We start from the raw sequence: 23,227 nt of genomic DNA on the forward strand, positions 1-23,227 counted from the left end.
GGTCCCACAGACGCAAATCCAGGAAAACATTTACTTGGGTAAAAAAATCTCTGCATTTTCTCTCATTGTAGCTCAATGTTAAAAAACATTTGCAAACCCGCGAAAAAGTATTCACAACCCTTGAACTTCTGTTTACATTTTTTCACATTGCAGCCATAGTCTTACAAAATTTTTTCACAATACATTTTTGTACTTCCATTTGGGCCTCTACTGCTTCTAAAAAAAAGCCCAATCGCTTAAATAAACAATAGGTTAATATTTTTTGACTGGTTTCAAAAACCTCCGGAATGTAAACTCATACATCAGCAGACGCTGTCCCGTTACCTAGCAACCCCTGCCGAGCCCAGCCCGTTACCTAGCAACCCCTGCCGAGCCCAGCCCGTTACCGAGCAACCCATTAGAGCTCCAGAAAGTTTGGCCTGCTGGTTTCACCGCTGCAAAAAGGCTGCTGGAAAAGACAAGTGCTTTGTTGTTGACAGGAAGTAGAACATATTTTTGAAGAAGAAGAAGAGCCTGCTGAGTTTGTGTAATTTTACAAAAAAATGATTCAGTATATACATGTGGTAGTGGAGATATGCTTAAAGAAGTTGGATAGTTGAAATCACAGCGAACTCAAAGAGGGTTAAATATAAATGCTCTATAACATAAAATGGAAATAAAATTTGTAATTTTAACAAGACAAAATGTAAAAAAAACCTTTAAGGCACAGTTTTAAAATTCCTATATTTCTTCTTTCCCCCTCAAAAATCAGTTTTTTTCTTTTTTTGCAGAGAGGTCATCTCGTCCTGAAATTCGTCCCCCACCCAGACTAACCAAACCCTCGGTAAGAACAGCTTCAAACTTTGTATTTCTCTAAAATTGTGCAAATATATTCCTTTACTTTTGATTAAATATCCTCACCTGTTCCATTCAGACACCACAGAACACTGGAAAACGTGAGTTGTCACCATTTTTTGTTTATTTAACAGTAGATTGTGTCTATGATGTGGGTGAAAAGCCTCGTTTTCCCTTCCAGCTCCTGAAATAAACAGAACTGAGAAACCCGGAAGGAGAAAGATGCCGGATCCTCCGGCCCGCCCTGCTCCCGCTCCTGCTCCCTTACCTGAAGAAGGTGAAATAAACACGACCACAGTCACGGGTTTAAATCACTGAATGAAACCTAATATCCATATTTAAATGAGTGTACACAGCAGTCAAACATATTTCCTCCAATCTGTGGTTCAAGTGCCTTTAAAACCCACAGCTGGTTAGTCGTGTTTAATATTTAGCAACAATTTTTCCCTTGGGGAAATAGAAAGAAAACTAAAAAGCAAGGAAGACAGCGCCACCTACTGAAACACCTCCTAGCAACTTGATATCAGAAAAAAAATTATTTGAAACAAAATTATTTTACATTGGATGCATTGATTTATCATTGACAACATTAAAGCTTTAACCTACTGACAAGCTAAAAACATAAAATCTGTTTTTATGAAACATATTTTTTGATCAGTTCTGTTTGAAATAAATAGCATAAATAATTTCTCAGTATCCAGCTCTGCTTGCCACAGTTTATTTTGTTTGTGTTGAATATTTTAACAAAAATTGTGTGTTTTAATAAATGTTCTGAACTATAATATGGATAAAAATCAAGCTTTGACTTGCAGTGCTGTGAAAAAGTATTTGGGGAGTTTATTGTCTTTAAAAGTGAGATTATTATGGTGACAATGTTTGTTTACTCCTTGTTTGTTTGCTTTTCAGATGTGTATCTGGATCCAAATGAAGAACAGGTGAGTTTGAAATCATGACCCGTACATGCTTGTAAATATTGTATATTTATGAATAAATATTTATAAATGCATAAATAAATATCCATGTACAAAATGTCATAGCTAAACTACAAAAAACAGCAACCAAAACGTAATTTTATTTCACAAATTAATGATCTTTTTTATTTCAGGAAGACAATGATGACGTGTATTTGGAACCAGAAGCATGTATGTCACATCTCACACTGAAAAACAGCATTGCTTAACAAAAGGTCCCAGAATATCTCTACAGAAAATGTTTGATAATTTCTTTTCTCTCTGCTCTCCAGCCTGCCCTCCTCCTGCCCCAAACAGATTACCGAAACCTCCTCCTCCAAAACCCATGTAAGTCTTTTCCATTTGAGTCCGTGCATTTCTTTATTTTATCTCCAGAAAGGGGAGACATTAAAACCACAGTGCAGCCTGTTAAATGTCTGTTGTTTCATGCATTATGGATGTGGAGGACACAAATGTAGGTTGGCAAGATGAGACAAGATGTACAAGAGAAAAAAAAATATTTTTTCTGCACAAAACCCCCCCAAAGTGTATTAAAACCAAATCCAAACAGAATTAACCCCGAGTTAAACAAAAAGCTAACAGGAGGATCTGATTAACACCTGAAGAATTCAGGAGAGTTATTATATGCTGAAATTATTGAGACCTGGTTGGCAGAATGTGTTGGAGGTCAAAAAACTGAGCACAGAAAAAACGGAGGAAATCTAAAATGAAGGAATGGATGAACAGAGAAGCGTCTGAACCAGAAAAAGGAACAAATCCACACTGCAAAAAATATTTTTTGTCCAGTTCCTACTGCAAATATGCTATAAAACTAACTTACAAGTAGCTTTTCAGCAAAAAAAAAAGAGCTTGTTTAAAGTAAATAATTAAATGATATTGATGAAAAAGTACTTTCTCACTGGCAGATTATTTCACTTACACCATGGGAAAATGTCTCGCTGTAGGTGAAATAATCTGCCAGTGGAGCCTTTTTATCAATATTAAGGAATTACTTACATGAAACAAGCTCCTATATCTTGCTGAAAAGTTACCTGTAAGTTAGTTTGTCTTATTTCAAATGAACTAAGATGTTTGCACTAGAAACTAGACAAGAAAATACTTGGTAATATTTGTGTTTTTTTGCAAATCAAAACGCATGAAACCAAAAGGTGTCAAAGGAGCAACAGAATCTAAATGGAGTCAGTCTGCCCTTTGCACAGCATCACACTTACTTTATAATCAGACAATAAGCTCTTGTTTTCACATTATCTGCAGGGTAAAACCACCAGTTCCAAGAGCTGAGACCGTAAGTGTATCTTGCTTTTCTTCTTTAAATACTGGGAACTGTCCTAGTAAAAGTAACAGAGCCCAAATAGGTGTTGATTCATGAAAAATCGTTCAGTATTCTGTGCCAAAGGTAATATTTACAAATCCCACACTAGAACAATGTTTGCCTTCTCTTTTAGCAGCCAATGTTTTCTGCTATTCACGAGCTAAAGACATGTGAGTAACTATTTAACCAGTGAAAAACGGACAGCAACAAACCTGGAGAGATACTGAAACCAGAAGAAAATGTAATAATTTCTCTTACAGCTGAGGACAGACGCGCCAGCTTCCCCGGTCAGCTACCACGAGTTTTGCCTCCAGATCTGAAGGAACCTAAACCCACGTATGAGTGCTAGCTATACAGAAATACTATTTAAAGTGATGGAATTTGGATTAATTTCCAGTTTATTTTTTCTGTTTCATTTCATTTATGTTTAAATGAAAACTAAACTAATCACCCCGTTGTTGTTGCAGGCCTCCTCATCCTATGATGGGAGACTGCAAACCTGGAGGTGAGCTGGGAGTCTGCGTACATTATTACTTTGGATTGTTTCTGACAAAATGCAGATAATATTCAGCATATTGCATGTTTTATATCTGTTTTAAGGTGGCAGCAGGATGATGAAGCTGAGTGGGAATGAGGTAGAGTATCAACCTGCACTAAAAAATACACTTAAACTGGAAGTTCTCTGTTTTCATTCACAAAAAACAAACTTTGGTTAGCAACTAAACTTAGTTTAGTCTATTTTACCATTAATATGCTCAGATTTAAGAATCCCATTTGTAACATGAGTTTTTTCTGTAATCTGTAAGTTTTTTTTAGACAACATGAAAATGTTAGTATGGAGTTCAGTAAAATAGATAACTTGGGAGATTTAAGAGCAAATATTTTGTGTTTTCTACTCCTGTAATGCAGCAGCAGCAGCAGAAAATCACCAAATGGGTCATTTTCCAATAATAAAGGGTTATTCTGTATTTTTGGTGTGAAACGTAGCAGAGAGGCACAGAATGGGGACAAAATGTCTGGTCCATAATACATATTCAGAACCTGATCTCAAAATAATAATAGAGGGACATTTGTTGACTTAATTTCTGTCTTTCATTCAATTCAGGATAAAGAGTGGTTTGCTGGAGACTGTAGCAGACAGACAGCTGAGAGTCTCTTAAATAGAGTCAGAAAGGTAAGGCCACTTAAACCACTATAAAATGTACTTTTCTGACATAAAAGAAACCCATTTTTTGTAAATAAAAAAAAAAAATTCAGGACAAAAGCACCTTAGGAGGTTTATGTTACAAGGATTTTTTTGGCCCAAGAATACTTTCCCCAAACATCATACTCAGAAAGTGCAGGAAGATTTGAGAAAGTAAAATTTCTTCAAAAGAAGAAGAAGAAGCCATATTTGCACAACCCCAAAAAAGCCGATTTTTGTGTTCGCATCCACCTGAATAATATGTAGCTGCGACCCTGCGGTTTTTTCCCCGCAACTTCACACAAAAAATTTGATGTTTTGGTTTATTAATTAATTAATTAATTAATTAATTAATTAATTAATTAATTAATTAATTAGTTAATTAATTAATTAATTAATGTATTAATGTATTTATTGATTTATGTTTTACTGAAAATATGTTTTTTTACTAATAAGGATTTCATATTTATTTGTTCTTTACTTTGTAAACCACTCAATTTTTTTAGTTACTATTATTCTTTGTTAGCTATACTTCAAAAAGTTTGTTTTTACTGTTTTACTGCGTTTCTATAAAAGTTTATCAGTTGGAGTCAAAGTAATAGCGATCAGTTCATTGTTATTATATATATTATACTATGCACAATGGTACATTTTGCATATAAATGGGGTAAATGTCATGACCAATGGTTATATTATATGTACTAAGTGTCATTCAATGGTAATCAGCGATTTCATTTAAAGAAATTCCCAGTATTGATGTGAAAAACACATTTGGCACAGTTTGGAGACATTTTTGGATAAATGACCTCTCCACCTGGGACATTTCTCAGTAAAACATTTATAAAAGCTATATTTTTCAACTGATTGAGTCCAAATTTGGTGAACTTTTACCCAACATGTAGATTTAAACGTCTAAACTACTTTTTTGTGTGAAAAATAATATTTTAGTCATGTTTTGCAATATATTTTTATAACAACATTTTGGTGAGGTTATAAAAATGCTAAATTTATTGTATTTAATTCAGGCAGGGTAAAAGCTACAATAGTACTGACACCAGGAAACCATTCTTTGATGTCTTACCTTTACAGAAGTACCAAAAGTTTGCACTTTAATCTGATAACTGTGAGGCTATTAGTGATTTATTTTGGTATGTTTTTGCCTGCGGACATTTACCTTTCCACCCTTAGGGCTTAAGGGGTTTTCAGTTATAACCAAGGGGCACTGCGTCGTTACCTAGCAACCCAAGATGAGCCCAGCCTGTCACCTAGCAACCCAAATTGAGTTCCAGCACGTTTAGTCAGCTGGTTTTAAAAGACAAGTGCTTTGTTGTTGACTTGCCATCCAGAAACCATGTGTCGCATTCTTGTTGGTTGTGCAGGAGGCTCCACTTCTGCTTTTCAAAGATGTACGTTTGTGTTATGTGTTGCAGGATGGAGCCTTTCTCATTCGATACAGCTCAGACAAGCGGCCCCAGCAGCCGTACACCCTGGCTGTCCTCTACCAGCAGAAGGTGTACAACATCCCCATCCGTTTTATTGAAGAGTCAAAAGGTTACGCCCTTGGAAAGGAGGGCAAGAAGAATGAAGAGGTGAAGGAAAATCCTCATATTTAAATATAAAAGAAGAGAAAGATAACAGGATTCTGAAGGGAAAAGTTCATACAGTGCCTGATAAAGTCTTTCCACATTTTATCATGCAACAACCACAAACTTAAATGAATCTTATGTGGATTTTATATGACTGGTCTGCAACCTTTACAGTTCAAAGAACCATTTTTTGCTCTCAGTCCAGCTAAATAAACTGGTTTAGATCAGAAAATGTCACATGATGTTTCTACAAAAACAACTTATGATTTTTGAAATAGGAAATTTGTTGTCACTTTTGAAGAACTAAACTTTTTACTTCTCTTTTTAGGTCATAAATGAAGAAAAACAAAGCTAACAAATAGGGGTAGATCTTCTCTCTGGCATGTTGATATTTGTGGAAAATTATACTTTTTAAAAGAGCAAATAGTTTGTAACGTGGTAAGAAAACAGGATCTTACTGGTACTTTTTAGTGCCAACCTGAATTTGCAGTTGTATTTATAAAATCATTAGTTAGAAAAATTTTAGAGAAAGTGATCAAGAGCCATTGTGGAAAGACCAAAGAAATACTTGCAGCTCTTCAATTGTATCAAAATCCCATTAAATTCCTCACATTTTGTGGGTGAAAGGTGACAAAATGTGAAATTAAAGATACTTTAGGAAGGCACTTTAAACATACTTTTATACTGTTTTCGTCCCTTTTCTCGTAGGTCTTCAGCAGTCTTGACGAGATGATTTCTTACCACAAGAACAACCAAATACTTCTGATTGACAGCAAGAGCCAGGCCAAGCACACAGCAAACCTAACGCAGCCTGTACGGCTCTAAAACGACACTAATTATTACATGTTGTGTGAGATAAACGGAAGAAACTGAAACTTTATCTTATAGAAAAAAGACCTTGATCTTACCTGTCATTGTAAAAAAATAGATTTTTTTTTATTCACTATTGTTCTTTGAGGAAGATGTCTAGATGAAAACTGTAAGTTTATATTTATCAAGCATCCAGCTGTCGCACTTGAAGTCTCAACTCTATTCGTTGCAATTTTTCCACTTCTGTTCATTTACATAAATTTGTTTGCTCAGATCTTTTTCTGTCACCTTCTCATAAGTTCACTGCAGAGTGTTTGTTTTGAAATACTTTCAGTTTTTAGTGTAACATGTTGGCTGTTTTACAGTCCAGAAAATGTCACTTGCTTTGATTTTGTTGTAATTTCATCCAGGTTTGTCTGTATTTACCAACGCTGACTTTTAGTATGTCTGAATGTCATCATAGGGGGTTTTTGTGGTGTTTTTTTGGGAAGAACTGATCCTCTGGCGCCGTATTCTGATGAGAGCAGCAGCTCTCCAGGATCTGTGGGAGCAGCTGCTAACCAGACGCTGGCGGCTCCACCTGCTTCCTGTCAGGGTCAAACATCTCCTCTGTGATCAAACCATAAATCTTCTACCAAATGGTAGATCAACAAATGTGTGACTATTTGCTTTTAGGAAAATAGTTTGTAAATCTTAGAGCTGTCTGCAAACAGATTAGACCCTGAGATGTAAATCAGACTCAGAGCTTCTTCTAATGCCGTTTTTATTTTACACATCGCTTTGCTTGTACAGAACGTCTGTTCTGCCTAAAATGCAAAAGATTTTTCACTGGTTCTACTGTATTAGTGAAATTTGCATTAATAAGAGGTGCAAAGGAGAACTGAATTACTTCCTGAAGCGAGCTACTGTATGTTGGCAAGTAAGAGAACTAATAATAATCTGAGCCTGAACTATTCAAAGTCCTGAGAACCTCAGCAAAGATTTATAGATGTTCCTGTTTTTGACGGGGAATTCAAGACAACCCCAGCAAGGTCAACTCGCACTGAATATTTTCAGCTCTTTTTGTTTTTCTTATGCTCTACTCCCGTTGCAGAGATTTTGTAATCTTTTTTATTGCAAAAATGTTAATTTTTCCAAAGCTAACCATGTTCTGTTGTCACGCTACAGACCACTTTTTAGTTTCCACAACTAACCGTATGATTTGTTTTCCCAGCGACTTGGGGATAATTTTATTATTTGTCTAACACACTCTTTCATTTTTGTGTTGAGAATTGGACCAAAAGAAGGAACAAGCCATGTTCTTTCTGGAAGTACGGCTGTTAACAAAGCACCAAAAGGAAGAATATATATTATTTTCATTTATGTGCAAATTTAGAAATGTTTTCTGTCTCTATAGATACATTTTCATCTATCAGTGTACAATGTTTAATTTCATGTTTGTTAAGCAACAAACAAGCATTTAACTAAAACATAATCAGGTACAAATGAATGTAACGTGTCAATATTAGAAGAAAATCCTAAAGGCTGTAAAATCTTTACACATACAAACAGCGCCCCCCTCTGGCACTCCTCATCAATAAAAAAACAAACAAATTTCATTCAAACTTTTATTTGAAAACATTTATTCAAAAATATCTGACATTTAAATATGTTATCAACTAGTCATAGTTGGTCAAAGTGTCTTTCAGTTGCAAACAGAAGTACATGACTTTGAATATGCTTTACTGTAAATATGACAAAGACACTGATTTCTTTAGGAACTTTTATGGGTTAGTAAATAGAAGATGCCAGTCAAGCAGGACAAATGTGTGTGTGGATAACCACAGCTTACGTGTATCTGCATTTAGTTATTTTTAAGAGTATATAACAGCTGGAACTGTTGGAAACAATTTGACTGGATGTTAGGGAGCCATGAGGGGAAACTTTGGGTTTGTAGGTAAATGAAGCCTAATGTTAAAGGAGAGTCTCATGGTCACTGCTGTGAGCCGTGGTGGTTCTGTGATGCTGTGGGCTTGGAAACATTGTCAGAGTATATGGTACAAAACAAAACAAGTGAAAAAAAACTTGTGGAGTCTTGTCAGAAAAATTAAAAACTGTTTTTTTCAGTAGATATTTGAGGCTGGCAGAGAGATGTTGGAGTTGGGGATATGATTCTTGTCCATAATAACTGATAGAAGGTTGAAGCATCATTTTCAACTCCCCTGGGATTTATGGTCTTAATTCAGGTATTATTTGAGCTTTTGAGATGCAAATTAACTATTAAAAGAAGAATGCCTCAACCAAAAAGTTTTTAACAAAAAGAACTACAAAATGCTGTCGCCATGAGCAAATATTTATTTGTTAAAAAAACAAAACAAAACAAAACAAACAAACAAACAAACCCTTTTACATTCCCATAACAAGTTTGTGTTGGTCTGTCATAAAAATCCAATAGTATATGTTGAATTTGTGGTTGTAAAATGACAAAATGTGAAATAGTTAAATTAGTCTCCGATTTAAATACATTTCAGAAACATAAATATTTTCGTTGGTAACCAGTCAAAACAGAGCTGGAGCTGAACTGAATTGTTAATTTTGAAGTTGGTGAAATGGGGAGGGGGAAGGGGTATCAGCGGAAGAGTACAATCCACACATTTAACGGGATGAATCGTCTGTCATCATGTGGAAGGAAAACACGCCAACACATGCAAAGTCATGACTTATAAAGAGTCTGTGTAGATTTTTAGAACACTCTGGTTTCCTTACGAGGCACCGCGGAGAGCAGGTTTGGCTCAGTTACTAGGCAGAGCGGACTACTTTTCTTAGCGGAGGAGCGGAGTTTTTGATTCAGCGCTGGTGTAGGGGGGCTCCTGAATGGGAGCAGTCACTGGATTCGTGTGATACCAACCAGGCTACACTACCGCCCATCGTTTTGGTTTTTTGGGGGACACAAAACAGAAGACAGCCACCTCTTTCCTCTGGTTATCCCCCATCCCCTTTCCTTCTTCACGGACTCTTCAGGCGCAGAAATCACCTGAAAATGGCTCAGATTTTACCAATACGGTTTCAGGAACATCTCCAGGTAAGCACACTGGAAGAAAAAAAAAAAAAAAAAAAACCTCAGAAAAATTTGAGCCCCTTTGTTTTGTTTTTTTTGGGGGGGGGGTTGCTTCGCTCTGCACCCATGTTCCTCCGCACACAAACAGCACATGTCGCATTTAAATGGAATCTGAAATTGGGCTGCAGGGTGGTGCTCAATATAGCTACAGGCCTAGTTTTCTGCTCCTGCCGGGCAGATGATGACTTGTAGAAATTGAACAGGCAGGTTGTACACAGCTCCAATGGGGACCGGTGTTTTCAACTTGAAAACGCCGCCGTCATTTTTTTGTAGACTAACTGCGGCGTTTTGATACTTTCTCTCTCTCGCTCTTATTTTTACCGCCTACAACTGAGCTCAGCTGTTCACAGTTACGTTGTAACTGAGACCCTGAATGGCACTTGCTGTTAAGCTTTGTTGCTACCGCGTTATCATCTTGCAGCAGCATTTTCGCCTGTTTGCAACCCTCTGCTAGGTGGTTTTATGCGCTAAAGCATTGTTTTTGCGGATATTTGGGCGTAAATTTCCAGGCAGGTGTGTGCAGAAGTACAATCTGTTGTTTTGCACTTGGACTGCATTCCAGCCCGCAGGATGAGATCGTTTCTGGGCCCGTTATCCTGCAAGCCCTGCATGACATCTTGCTCTTTTTTCCCTTTTTTTCTTCAAAGCACCTCTTTTCACTTTATCACGTTTTATCTAAAACCATAAACGTAAATGCATTTTATTGGAATTTTATTTGCTAAAATGCAAAACAAAGTAGCGTTTCATTTTAAGGTATAAAGATGTTGACTTCATGTGTTACAAGTTTGACAAATAATGCCCTGAAAAGTGTGGCTTGCATTTGTAAATCCCTTCACTCTGAAATCACAAGAAGAGGTGCATAATGGTAACATCAGGCTAGAGAAGGCTAGATGAGACTTTCTTTAGCATTGAAGCATCAATGAAGCTTATTCTAGTTAAGAGATTTTCATTTTAATAAATGTATGCTTCAGGAAATGGCATTGTTTTCAAGGAATTATTTTAAGGAAGACTTTTTTTTGTTGATTTAATTGAAAATAGCAACCTTCTCTTTAGGGTTAAGGTTTGAGATGAAGTCACAATCAAGGATCTGAAAACAGAATATCAGGTTTATGTGCATCCTTAAAATGTCTTAAAATTTAGGAATTTGTCCTTAAATATGTTAATTACAAGTCTGAAGTTTTGTCGTGGCAGGACTATTTTAGTCGTGTATGATCTAGGTAGTTTATTTTTCTGTTAGGACTTTTCTGTTTGAGTCACATGCAGATGCATTTATTTTGCCTTGTGACTCAAGGTGGTTGGGGCTACGGCTAACTAGCTGCTAACAAACCTTTGCTAGCTAGCTTTTTCCATCTATGATTGGTAAGTCTAAATTTATCGCCAGTTTGGACTTTGCCTCTGAGTCACTTCTGTTGACAATCCGTACGATGCTATGTGCATTCTGGCTTGGCACTTCTATATAAAATATTAAATTTGTCTTCTGGCTGTTGTCACACAGGTCTTGAATTTCATCAGTAATGGCCTTAAAGTCTTAAATTTGAGTTTGCAGAAACCATTTATGTAAAACATAGACCTTTACTTTGTTTCGCTGCTGTTTTTGTGTTTCTGTTGCAAAATCTCAAACCACTTACTAAACTACTTGGTGCAAACGAGCAGTTAGGTTTTAGATGTGTCACTGACACAAGTCTCAATGCGTGCTTTGCAAAAATATTTCCAAAACTCCTTGGTAGACAAAAGTTTGGACAATAAATCTTAGTGTATGTTTTCAAAGTTTTGCTCCAGAACCTCAGTAAACAAACATCTTCCATTAACTCTCGATGCCTATTTTTGCCTTTATTTCATACACATAAACAAGTTATTTTGTACCCATATACAGCTGAATGTCAATGAATTTGAATATTACATTAATTCAATTTAAAATATTATTTAAAAAAAAATCATTATTGAGTGATGTTTGATGTTTCCTTTGACTTGCAGTTAATGGAAACCAAAAATTCATTTCGTCATGTAATTGTTTGGCGTACACAGGGATAAGAAACACAAAAAGTCATTACTAAAGAATAAGTGTGTTGTTCTGAATACATTGTCCATGCTAATGGAAAATTGAGTGGAAGGAAAAGTGTAGTGGAATAAAAAGTGCAACCTTGAGAGTGCTGTGGAACAAAATATGAAATTTATGTCTGAGTGAAAAGAGTCTACAGAAGTTCACAGTTTGAATGATGTAGTGACATATTTACTTTTTAATGATGTTTGAATTTAATTCAGTTTACGTTCCTTTGGAGTCAAGTAATTTCATGAATTGTGGAGATAATTACAAAAACACCATCTCATGTATAATTTGTTTTAGTCGAGCATATTTTCTGGAAATTACACATTTATTGATTCCATTTATTGGCGATCCCAGATTCCTGTGTGAACCAGTCAATCCTTAACCGCTGATATCCAAAGTAAATTGGAGCAACCTCCTTCTTATTGATATTATTTATCTGAATCATTTAATCATTATTTGTATGTTAGACGGTGAGTAGGACATAGAAAAGTACTTCAGTTTTAAAGAATAGAAACATACTAATTGATTGCTGATACGTTTGAATCAGTAGATTGCTTTATTTCCTACGTGTGTGGAATAGATTGTTTTGTAGCTGTAGGCCCTGAATGACACTAGCTCTCAAGCTTTGTTGCTTTTTTCTCCCCATATTTTGTGAGAACACACTCCCTATTTTCAGTTAATTTAATGTATGGTTGCTGCTTCCTAAGCTGAATTTGGAGAAAATTACCAGACAGGTTTGTGCAGAAGTAAAACCCGTCACTTGCTCTCAAACTGAATCCCTTCACTGCACCCAGGCTGGCAGGATGAGAGCATTTAACGCATGGCATCCTGATTTATATTACAGCAGTAATATTATATGTATTTCCAGGCTCTAATTGAAGCATCTGTGCAGCTTCAAAGCAATAAGCATAAGCATAGCACATGGCCTTCAGTAGAAAAATGCCTCTTTACAATCCAGAGCAATAAAAGAAACAAACAGCCGTTTGTATGGTGTTCTGCGGGGGAACCGTTTCCACCACCGTCCCCTCTTTTTCCCCTCAGTTTTTTGGACTTTGAATGGTCCCCCAGTGCCCGGTGTCCTGGAGCCAAAAGAGAAACTTGGTGACGTGCCCCACCACCTCCACTGGTCTGTAGCTGGTTGTTATGGCAGCAGCCGGCTGTGAAATGGCTTTTCACTAGAGGAGAAGAAGAAGGAGAAAAGCAGACCCCACCCCTCTTTTCCAGCTCCTCTGGTTTGCTGCTTCACTTTCTTTCTTGACCTTAGGTCCTCTGCCTGAAAACTGTGTCGGCTGCAGCAGAGCGCCATCAGGCCATGTCTGGGTCATCTGTTCTCAGAGCCACATACTTTTCCCTCAAACTTTTTTTTAAAGTCTGATGCAGTGATGAGCAACAAACTGGTTTATGTTCCACTTCTTGCATGAAATCCCACCTCTGCCCTGTTGTATCCCCGTGCAAATCCAGGTGGCTCAAGCAGAGTGAAAAATGCTTGGAATTTGCAAACCCAAGACTTTGAGCCTCAAGTTGTTTAGCTTTTTTTTTTTAGCCTGGCATCTACAGCTCAGTCTATATAGTCAGAGGCAGGGTGCAGGAATGCAGCTCAGAATGATCAAGATGCCTGATATTTTTAAAAATAACTTTTTATATCTAGTTAGGTTAAATTTGGTCAAAATCTTTGACTTCTCAGGCTTTATCTCTTATTTTAATATCTAAAAGTTAAAATCTGAATTAATAAAAAAACATCAGGCTGTTTAAAGTCATTTAAATGACATCATTTATTGACGCTTTGCCTCATCTCAACTTCTCAAACTCATTAATATGTTTTGGTTATTGACAAACTGAAAAAAAAAAACAACTTTATTTGCCCAAAAGGGAAATTAAACAAAATCACATTAATGCTGAAATTGGCTCTTTTACCATATTTTTCCTCTTAAGTCCAAAGATTTAACCTAAATTTTAGTTTTTTATTCGGGATTTTTTCAAATTCCAAAAAAAAAAAAAAAAGCAGAAAACATCTACTTTATTAATATTTACAAACATAACATGTGCTATAAAGAATCTGAAATTTGTGGAATATAAAGTTAATCAACTCCAAAAGGTAAATGTCTTGTGCCCAAATATCTAGAATACAGTGTGTGTATATATATATATATATATATATATATATATATATATATATATATATATATATATATATATATATATATATATATATATATATGTGATTAACAACTTTGAATTTGGATATGTTTGGAATTTTGAGCCTGAAAATGTGTAGGAAACCCAAATAATTGATTTTTCTGTTGTCGCAGATGGCTCACTTTTCCCATCTCTGTCTAAAGATTAAAGTAAATACACATCTGTCATGCTGGGTTCCTTAAGTAAGCTTTATGCTCTGAAGTTCATAATCACGCTTCATGCTGCGTTGAGATGAAAAGGTCTGCTGAGCTCTGAAAGTGAGAGTCACTTGCAGCTCGTTCAGCTCTGTGTGTGCAGCAGCCTACGTTCTGTAGCAGCATGAGTAAGTGCCAAAATGTCCTGCAGCTCTAAACCTCCTGAAAACTGTCCTGCCAAGCTGTTTAATGCCTCTAACCTGCAACTCTGCAGCAGCTTCTGCAGCAGCATCTCTGCCTGTGAAACGATGCCCTGCGTCAGGCAGCAGGCGGATGCATTTGATGGACATGTGATGTAAACAGAACTTGTTTAGGTCCAGCAAATTACATCAGCGAAGGAAGCAGAGGAACAGAACAGGCATTGACCGGGATGAGGACGTGTGCCTGTGTTCAGTCACTGAAACTTTGATGTAAAAGCTTTGAAGGAGCTGTTTCACCCACAGTGCTTGCATTGTTTTTAATGGTTTTCAATTCAGGTCATTTATATAGCAATGCACATTTATGCATCGTACTGCCTAAATGTAGAAGCCTGCTGAAGAGTCGAGACCAAAAACAAGTGAAACAAAAGTGAAAACTAAAACAAATCCTTTAAAACAGCTAACACAACTCAATCTTTAGAAAATCCACATTAGTCTGTTTCTCTTTGTTGGGGCTTTTTTTAGCTTTAGTCCCACTCAGGACTACATTACCGTCCACTGACAGACGGCTGTGGGTGGCCTTACTGCAGCAAGCTCAACAGTGCAGGCATAAACTGAGGGAAAGGAATTGCTTTTTAGATAAGAGCAACATTTTAACACAAACAGCAGTTGGGTCAAAAGTTTCATAACAAACATTTAACAGTATAGATGTAGAAGCTATAAGAGCGTTGACTCATCCAGCAGGTGGGGAGTAACATTAGGCCCCAGAACTCGTGTATGATCTGAAGGGTCCACAGGACTCAGAACATTAATATATGATTGCATTAGAGCACAGGGAGAAGTTAAAAAAAAGTAGATTTAGCATGTAAAATATAAATACTGAAGGGTGAGCTAATGAAGTTGGTTGCTTAGGCATTTTCTGACTGCTGTCCAGCTTGTCTTTTAGTTCACACATGCAAGGAAAACGGCCACTTGACAAAGTGGACCACTTGTAAATGACGGTGGCGTCTGTGGTTGGGCTTAGCGGTTATGTTGAGGGAATAGTTTTGAAAGAAAGCAGGACTTGATATTGGCACCTTCAGTTGGATGTTTCTACTTTTAGGTTTGTATTTTTATTCAGAGTTGTGTTTTTAGAAGACTTTAAAAGTCTATAATGATCAAGCTGCCATACTATATACCATTTTCTCCTACAAAAAGCTGCAAGAAAATAGTTCCTATGCAACATTATAGACGCTCTGATACCAAAAACATTTCTCTTTGAGGTCTTATGTTTTGTTTTAAAGCTGAGAATAACAGATAATAGAGAAAAATATATTTTGATAGAGGCAGAAATCTTTTATAAAATAATCCCCATTCCTGAATTGTCCTTAACCTTTGATCTGTATTGAAAGTACTCTGTGTTTCTTCAGGTATTTCTACTCAATGCATTTAGTTATTGGAAGGTACATTTCAGTTATCAGTTTCTGACCTTTCATTCACAGCTGGAAGTCATTTGTGCATCTCTAGTAAGTTCAAAAAGATCCTCCCAAGCTTTCGTAATATTTGGTTTGTTTTATGTTGGTGAACTCTGAGCAAGTTAAAATCGTCTACCAAAAGTTTTTATTTTTTAAAAAGCTACCACCAGAATGCAACGTGAATTTGAAAAGTGTCTGAACATCCAAGGAGACGAAAGATGCTAATACCGGCTGCGACTTTAAAGAGAGAAAATTTAAATTTGTCAGGGGAAGTTTTTACTTTAGTTTACCTTCTTTCCTGACCAGCTACCGGCTCGACTTGTCCAACAATTTATCATAGAAAAAATGTGGAAGTGTTTTTGCATCGTTCCTCACTTGAGCTGCTGATGCAACACTTCCAGCCAGTCTTTGACTCACCACATACCATCCAAGCTGCATCGGCATTAATGCTGTTTTTGTGATATCTAACCCCACCTTTTGCAGAAAGATAATGCGCAGTCATGTGTGAGGAATCGATGGAGGTAATTTATGGGTCTGTGGTAGGTTAGAGCTGAAGTGTGATTTTTAGTCTGGAATCTTCTGCTAAAACGTCTGGTGAGTCAGTCGCCCCACCCTGAACTGTAAAATGCCAAAGGAGTGTGTTACCGCTCCGATTAGGCCAACTTCTCAGCCGTGTGTTTTGTTCCTTGCTTCCACACTGCCTTGTTTGGATGTTATCTCGATGCTGAACGTTTTCTTCAGCTCTTCCTCGCATTCTCATCTTCATCTTGTCCCCTACCATCTTTGTTGTGCTTCCTCCCTTCTGCACCCTTGGATCATTTTGGCAGTCCTTACAGGAGAGGCAGCATATGGCTCTGATCGCCCTCAGGTCTTCTCTGTGGCCTTTTTCAAGACGCCTGTATCACTTTTTTTTGTTGGTGCTTCTTAACATTAATTTAAACAATCAACACAAAGCTCTATGACTGCATTTTTGTTTTATTTCCCACCATGTAATGAATATCAAAAATAAACCCAAAGTAGCTTTACTCTATTTTTTCTACAATCTGAAGTTAATATTTCTTTTCTCTTAGTGATATGAGAGAATCAGTTGTTTTTATGCCATAAATGTCTTAAAATGTTCAACATTTGGTTTTATGCTTCAAAACAAACTTACAAAAAACTGTAATGATGCTGAAACTCAAATTTCTTTAAATCAAGGCTGAAATTTCACCTTTTTATTGCTGCCTTTGATTCATAATTACTGGAACGTCGATCAATATATTTTATGTTTATATTATTATTTGCTTTTTTAATGGGATTTGACAAAAATGCAGTATTTCTTGCTCATCTCATAATTGGTTACTGTATTAGTTTTTTTTTTTTTTTATAATGTAGCGCACTTTGAATTGTCTATTTGCTGAAATGTGCCGTGCAGAGAAATTTGACCTGGTTGATATGAGGATATCCTGGGAGTTTGGTTCCACACTCGTCCCTGCATCCACACGTCACTCTCAGGAAAGGCTTTTGCCAAATCCACAGCTGCATTTGCACATCGTCCTCCAGATCAATCTTCTAGAAAATCCTAATAGACGACAAAACGGTAATCCTTTATTTGGGTCTCGGTGTGAATTCAGTGTACCAGCTGCAAAATGTTATTCAGATAGAAGCACATAGATGCTGATGTTAGAAAAACAATAATTTTTATACAAAGTAGTAATAGTGACAATACATCTGTGGAAAAATAGACAAAATGCATATATCTGTGCAAAGAGCAGATGAATATGATTAGGTTGTGTATGTGTTGGAGCAATGTGCAGAGTAATAGTTTTGCAAAGAACTGATTAACAATATTTTGTAGTCCAATTGTGACAATAAGACAATAAAAGTAACAATAAGAACTATTTGTTCCTGTTGTTTTTATATGACTGGATGGCACAGCAATTATAACCCCGAAACCATAAACGCTGCTCCTGAAAAACAAAACATTTCCATTTGCAATATGGTTCTTTAGAACACCAGTCACATAAAGAAGAGTGATTTGGCTCACATTAAGCTGCATATTTTAAAATTTGAGTATGTATTGATACTCTCATTAAACAAATAGCATAGAAAATAGTAAAACTAATAGAATTTATCTTGAAAATGATAAATCAAAATCACTATAAGATTTGATAAATGATGCACTAAATGCCCATCCTCAGTTAGAATGCATGTCAGTGGAAATTTCAGGCTGAATCCTACACATTCATTGCCTTAGATGCTAACGGATACAAATAATTTTGGGCATTCAAAATACTGTTATTGTGGTATTTACGAAAATACTGCCACCACATGCTTTTAATATTGTGCATTCCTGTTCAGAATGAAGCAGTCTGTAACTAAGGGAGGTTTCCAGCTCTGTTTTATTGTCTTGCATTCAGTGGGAAACTCTGTCCCAGAGAGATATTTGGGTAGTTTAGAGACCTGGCTTCGAAATTTCATGGAAACTGGCCTTCTCGGATGATTGTGGAACATCTCGGGAGAGTTTTAGGACCTTGCAAAGCTGACACATCCAACATGTTTGTTAGGAAAAAAAGAATCACCACAAAGTAACAAAAGGACTAAAGGTGGTATAGTTTATATTTCCCTGTTAGATTCATCAATTTTTGCATGCTTCAGATAAAGGCAAATAATGTCAGGTGAAGAGAGTGGATTAAAAAAAATAAATAGAAAGTTTAAAGTTGTGTGTGTTTGCCTGTCTACAAATGGGCAAAACATCCAATTTTTAACGTAAAGCATGAATTTAATCAAGCAAATGATAATTTCCTAGATTGGAAACCGTTTCTTGTTTAAAAGTGGACTTAAACGGGCGCGCCCCGGTTTACGACCCTGATTTACGATCGCCTCTTTCTTCCTGTTTTGCTGAAGACCCGACTTAAATGGCTTCAAATGATTTGTTGTCCTGCTGTTCCAGCCAACTGGGAGATAGTGTGGTCCTTGTGATGAGTGTAAAGATTCCTTTCTGCTTGCTTCAGACTGCATAATGCAGGGAGTTCAGTCATCAGACGGAGAATGCCTGTTCTGCTCCACTCTCTCTGCTCAGACAAATGGTCCGGCTGCAGCTGGAGGGATTTACGTTTTCACTTATGCTAAGATTTTACACCATTTTAGTGTTAAAAGAGCTGAAGTAGGTGTTTAAAAGAAAACCTTTAGTTTCGTCGGAGGTTTCTGTGGTTGTTCGCTGGCTCTCTGTGACCCCTGTGTGGGAAAACACCCTTTGAGATAATAGTTGGAGGACTGGAGCAGATCTGGTGCTATTTTTATCAAAACTATATTTTGATGTGGCTCTCACTGGGTTATCCCAGCAAAGCAAAGATCAGCTGCTGTACATTTTCCCTGGGACTTCCCCCCCGCCCCAGATTCATTAAAGAAGTTTTGTTGAGTATGAAACGACTTTAAAATAGCCAACTGAACACTTGCTCATTATCTCATGTATGTCAGTTGTGTTAATGTTTTATTGGACAATATTGAATAATCTCTGTTTCTTCTCTACAATGACATAATAGGAGAGATAATATAGTTTAAAGACTTCATGTTTCTATCCAAAACCCAGAAGTGGTTGGTTTGCCAAAAAACTTGTATCTTGATGCTTTGGTGAATATCTGAGTTGAAAACCGAGGCAATAATTAGATATGCACCAATCAGTGGTCCGGAAATCAAAATGATTCCCATAATCAGGTCTGATTAGTGAAAATATGTTTTTTTTTTCTCGTATCACATTCATTAAATGCATCAAAATGTAATAACTTTGACCATTTTTGCTCTATAAACACATCAACCAACAGGATGTACTGTAAAGTTATTTGGATTAAATAAAAATCAGCATGAAATAGTCCCTGAATTTTTTAGATTCAAATCTACTAGCACCATAAAACAACCTGCAGCATGTTTTCCCCCTATCTGTTGTAGTTATCAGACTAGAAAATCAGAATCAGTGGTTAAAATGTCGAGAGAGTTAGAAATTAAACGTGCACAATCTATTGAATCATCATTATCCTCAGAATATCACAATCTTCAATGACTGCTCGGACATTGTAGTTTGTAAAATATTAAATTTCAAGTGTCTGCATGTTGGAAAGCTTGTCTTGGCAGTTTAACTTTCCTGTTTACACTCTTATTACACCTAATTTACATGTTTGTTCCCTTGCTCATAGAGAGGGGTGTGGATATTGAGCAATAGTAAAGAAGCGTCAAGAAAATGTGAGTTAATTAACAATTTTGCAATTTTCAGCAATAGCATCACAGTTCCATATTTTCTTGATATTCTGCACCCATGTTGTAAATTGTTACATTTCCAGTATGGGCGGGATTGAAAGCTGTGGGACTCCCTCTAAAATGATTGGACGGTGAAACAGCTGGTTACCATGGAGACTGAATGCAGGCATGTAGACAGACATTGCTGGCCAAGGAGTTGCACAGATTTGTTTTGGGCCTCTGATTCTGCCTGGACATCAGGAACACGGCAGATGTTAGCAACCTGCAAACAACAGAATGTAGTTTTATTTTATAATGTAACTAAATGATTGACAATTTGATAATTAAAATAAAAAGGAAAGAACCTAAAGATGTTTTGTGAAAGCCTGTGTGTGGCGTTTGTTTTACTGACTTCACTTCCAAAGCATCCCTGTTGGTTCTGTATCCAGATTCACTCTAAACCATCTACTTGATGTTCCAGCTGGTGTTTTTATTCTCTTGCATTGTTTTTTTTTTAATTAATTTCCAGTTGCAGAACCTGGGTGTGAACCCAGCTAACATCGGCTTCAGCTACCTGACCATGGAGTCAGACAAGTTCATCTGCATCCGGGAGAAAGTGGGCGAGCAGAACCAGGTGGTGATCGTTGACATGTCCGACCCCAACAACCCAATCAGGAGGCCCATCTCTGCTGACAGCGCCATTATGAACCCCGCAAGCAAGGTTATCGCGCTGAAAGGTGAGATGGTGAAATTCGTTGTACATTATGTTGTATGAAAGTTATTTCTGTCTCCAGTACAATTAACTGTAGTAGAAAAAGAGTCATGCAATGATTAATGCTGGCCAAACGCACTCAAGTCTGTTTTCTCAATGTTCCTAATTGGTTCGTCGTATTGATTATCTCTTAGTGAATATAACCCGGAAAGCATAAATGAAAGTGCTGATCTGCCTGTAATGCCTTTTCTCTCCTTCTTCCTCCCTCGCTCTGGGAATAACTCGCCCCCGTTTGGCCCTCCTTAACGTTGTCCTGTCACTCTTACCTGATTGACATTCTGCTTTCTCCTCCCTTGCTTTCTGTAATTTCTCAGACGGTGAGTTGCTTTCTGTGTGTCTGCCTGTCTGGCACCCCGTTGTGATGATACAGTAGCCATGTCTTTCTCTTATAAAAGTGTCTCCAACAACCATGCAGAGGCATTTTGACCACCCTGCAGCTGCAAAATAATCCAAAGCTGTGTTCTAATCTAACCTGCTGGCAGATGCACCTCTTTTATGAGAACAACACGCGTTGGCATGGCTGTGTGTGTGTCGTATTGAAATCATCACATATTAGAGTAAAAAGCGCTGAAGCTCTGCGTGGGTCTTTGCACGCCTGCGTGAGCCAGTAGCCATATCATTGTTGTTAATTAGGCAACCCATTAGCTTATCATAAAGCCTGTCTGTGCTGATGGCTGTTTGCACAACAGAGCCAGTATTCACTAACCTCATGCATTACCTCACCTGTTTGTTATGTTGAGAGTTTTAATGGCTAATGAAGGTTGTTACTTGGTCGCATACGAAGCTAACCAGTCTATTCTGGAGCTCAGAAGCAGTGCTGTGACTCAGTTACTGCGAGCCATTATGACCTTTCTCAAAGCTGCCATCTGCTTCCTGTAGCTGGAGGCCAGTTGATTCTAGGTGCAAATGTCAGCTGGGTGCACAAAGTGAGACTTCGACGGCTTACACAACACTTTGTGGTATTCATATTATTACAGATTGATAATTTGCTGGAACCTCTGCTTAAAGATGTGCAAAAAACCTTAAAATAAATCAATCCTGTACTGTAATAGTTATGTTCACGCTGGAAAATGCAAACTTTTATTTGAGTACATTCATTCAATGAGCATATAAAATCCTGATGGTGTGGCAGAACTCAATTATATTACATTTCATAAAGTTGATTGGTGTAGAGAGATGTTTGATCATTTCACTTTGCACAATCTTCACAAGTCCCTCCAAGTCCTGGCACCTGTCTTATGCTCTTCAGTGTCAGTCACAACACCGACAGTCATTAATCCAACTGAGATTTGTGTGAAAAAAGGTCCTGAACAGAATAGATGTGTGCACAAACTATTACTTTCTACAGTTTTTTTGTGCGATAAATATTTTGTTGTTCCGTTCAACTCTAAACCATTTTCAAAAGTAAGGAATTAAAACAAGATTGTTAGTTTTGTGCGATCATGTCTTCATGGGTTTTCATGTTGTTTCCTTCATTGGTTCTTGGTGCAGCGCCGCCACAGGTGAGGAGGGGAACAGGTTTTTCAAATGTAAAAATACGCTTATTTTCACACCTGATAGTCCATAAATATGGTTCCTCATCTAGCCTGCTTTTTGAAGGCTAAAGGTAATGGGTCTCTGTGTTACGTCATATTTTATTGTGGATGGCTAAAAGTTCCCAGGGACTCTTAAGAAAAAAAAAAAAAGTAAAGTATACATTCATTAACTGCTTTGGTTGCATTTAGCTGGTAGTGACTGCTGTTTAAAAATCAGGTATTAGAAACAATTTTTAAACAGGATTATCTCTGACTGAATAAATGTACTCAAATTCAAGTTTAGATTTAGTTTTTTTTCTTTATGCTAGAAAATGTCTGCCTTAAAATGTTCACCTTATGACAGGCGAACATGTCAATGAGCATTAATATAGAGAAATAATCTACAAACGAAAAAAAAACCATCATTACGTCTTAAATTTGTCTGATTTCTGCGTTTCCATGCATCCTCACAGCTGCCAAAACCCTGCAGATTTTCAACATCGAGATGAAGAGTAAGATGAAGGCTCACACCACCACGGAGGAGGTCATGTTCTGGAAGTGGATATCTGTGAACACCGTCGCCTTGGTGACGGACACGGCGGTCTACCACTGGAGCATGGAGGGGGATTCCCAACCCACCAAAGTGTTCGATCGGCACGCCAGCCTGGCGGGATGTCAGATCATCAACTACAGAACCGACGAGCAACAGAAGTGGTTACTGCTGATCGGGATTTCTGCACAGGTACGAGTTCACACCCCTCAGCACGTCTCCCCTCAAGTTGTAATTACCTTTTACGTCTCTGGTCCGCAGCCCTTTCGGAAAAAAAATCAGAGTGAAAAAACTTTCACATATTTCTGCGTCTCCTACAGACAAAGCTTTAACACGCTGCTCCTAGGATGCTTTTTGG

The 23,227-nt window shown here is 37.3% G+C and overlaps 2 protein-coding genes across 2 annotated transcripts in view; both read left to right on the plus strand.

Moving 5' to 3' along the window:
• Positions 1–776: 776 nt before the first annotated feature.
• LOC106938554 (B-cell linker protein) lies at positions 777–8,277 on the plus strand. Its single transcript, XM_015020648.1, has 14 exons — positions 777–823; positions 914–935; positions 1,016–1,111; positions 1,741–1,769; positions 1,940–1,976; positions 2,078–2,132; positions 3,060–3,090; positions 3,251–3,287; positions 3,378–3,453; positions 3,585–3,622; positions 3,718–3,752; positions 4,223–4,291; positions 5,731–5,889; positions 6,595–8,277. Exons 3-14 carry the CDS (start codon positions 1,057–1,059, stop codon positions 6,709–6,711), a joined length of 738 nt encoding a protein of 245 aa, XP_014876134.1. The 5' UTR covers positions 777–823; positions 914–935; positions 1,016–1,056; the 3' UTR covers positions 6,712–8,277.
• A 1,139-nt stretch (positions 8,278–9,416) lies between these two features.
• The window catches only part of LOC106938556 (clathrin heavy chain 1-like), a gene marked incomplete at its 3' end in the record, with an annotated part of 28,535 nt that continues 14,724 nt past the window's right edge, over positions 9,417–23,227 (plus strand). The window contains exons 1-4 of the mRNA XM_015020650.1: positions 9,417–9,757; positions 20,563–20,770; positions 21,120–21,122; positions 22,793–23,061. Coding sequence (XP_014876136.1) covers positions 9,716–9,757; positions 20,563–20,770; positions 21,120–21,122; positions 22,793–23,061 — 522 coding nt within the window. The remainder of the gene's footprint in view (positions 9,758–20,562; positions 20,771–21,119; positions 21,123–22,792; positions 23,062–23,227) is intronic.

This window comes from Poecilia latipinna, unplaced genomic scaffold (genome assembly GCF_001443285.1).
Source record: "Poecilia latipinna isolate Pla-1442-1.1 unplaced genomic scaffold, P_latipinna-1.0 Scaffold2625, whole genome shotgun sequence".
In the NCBI taxonomy this organism is placed as follows: Eukaryota; Metazoa; Chordata; class Actinopteri; order Cyprinodontiformes; family Poeciliidae; genus Poecilia; species Poecilia latipinna.

Excerpts from the sequence above, each read along its gene's own strand:
- LOC106938554 (XM_015020648.1), top strand. The coding sequence starts at position 1,057 with ATGCCGGATCCTCCGGCCCGCCCTGCTCCCGCTCCTGCTCCCTTACCT. Across the intron at positions 1,112-1,740 it reads TGCTCCCTTACCTGAAGAAG|ATGTGTATCTGGATCCAAAT; the intron begins GTGAAATAAACA and ends TTTGCTTTTCAG. Across the intron at positions 1,770-1,939 it reads TGGATCCAAATGAAGAACAG|GAAGACAATGATGACGTGTA; the intron begins GTGAGTTTGAAA and ends TTTTTATTTCAG.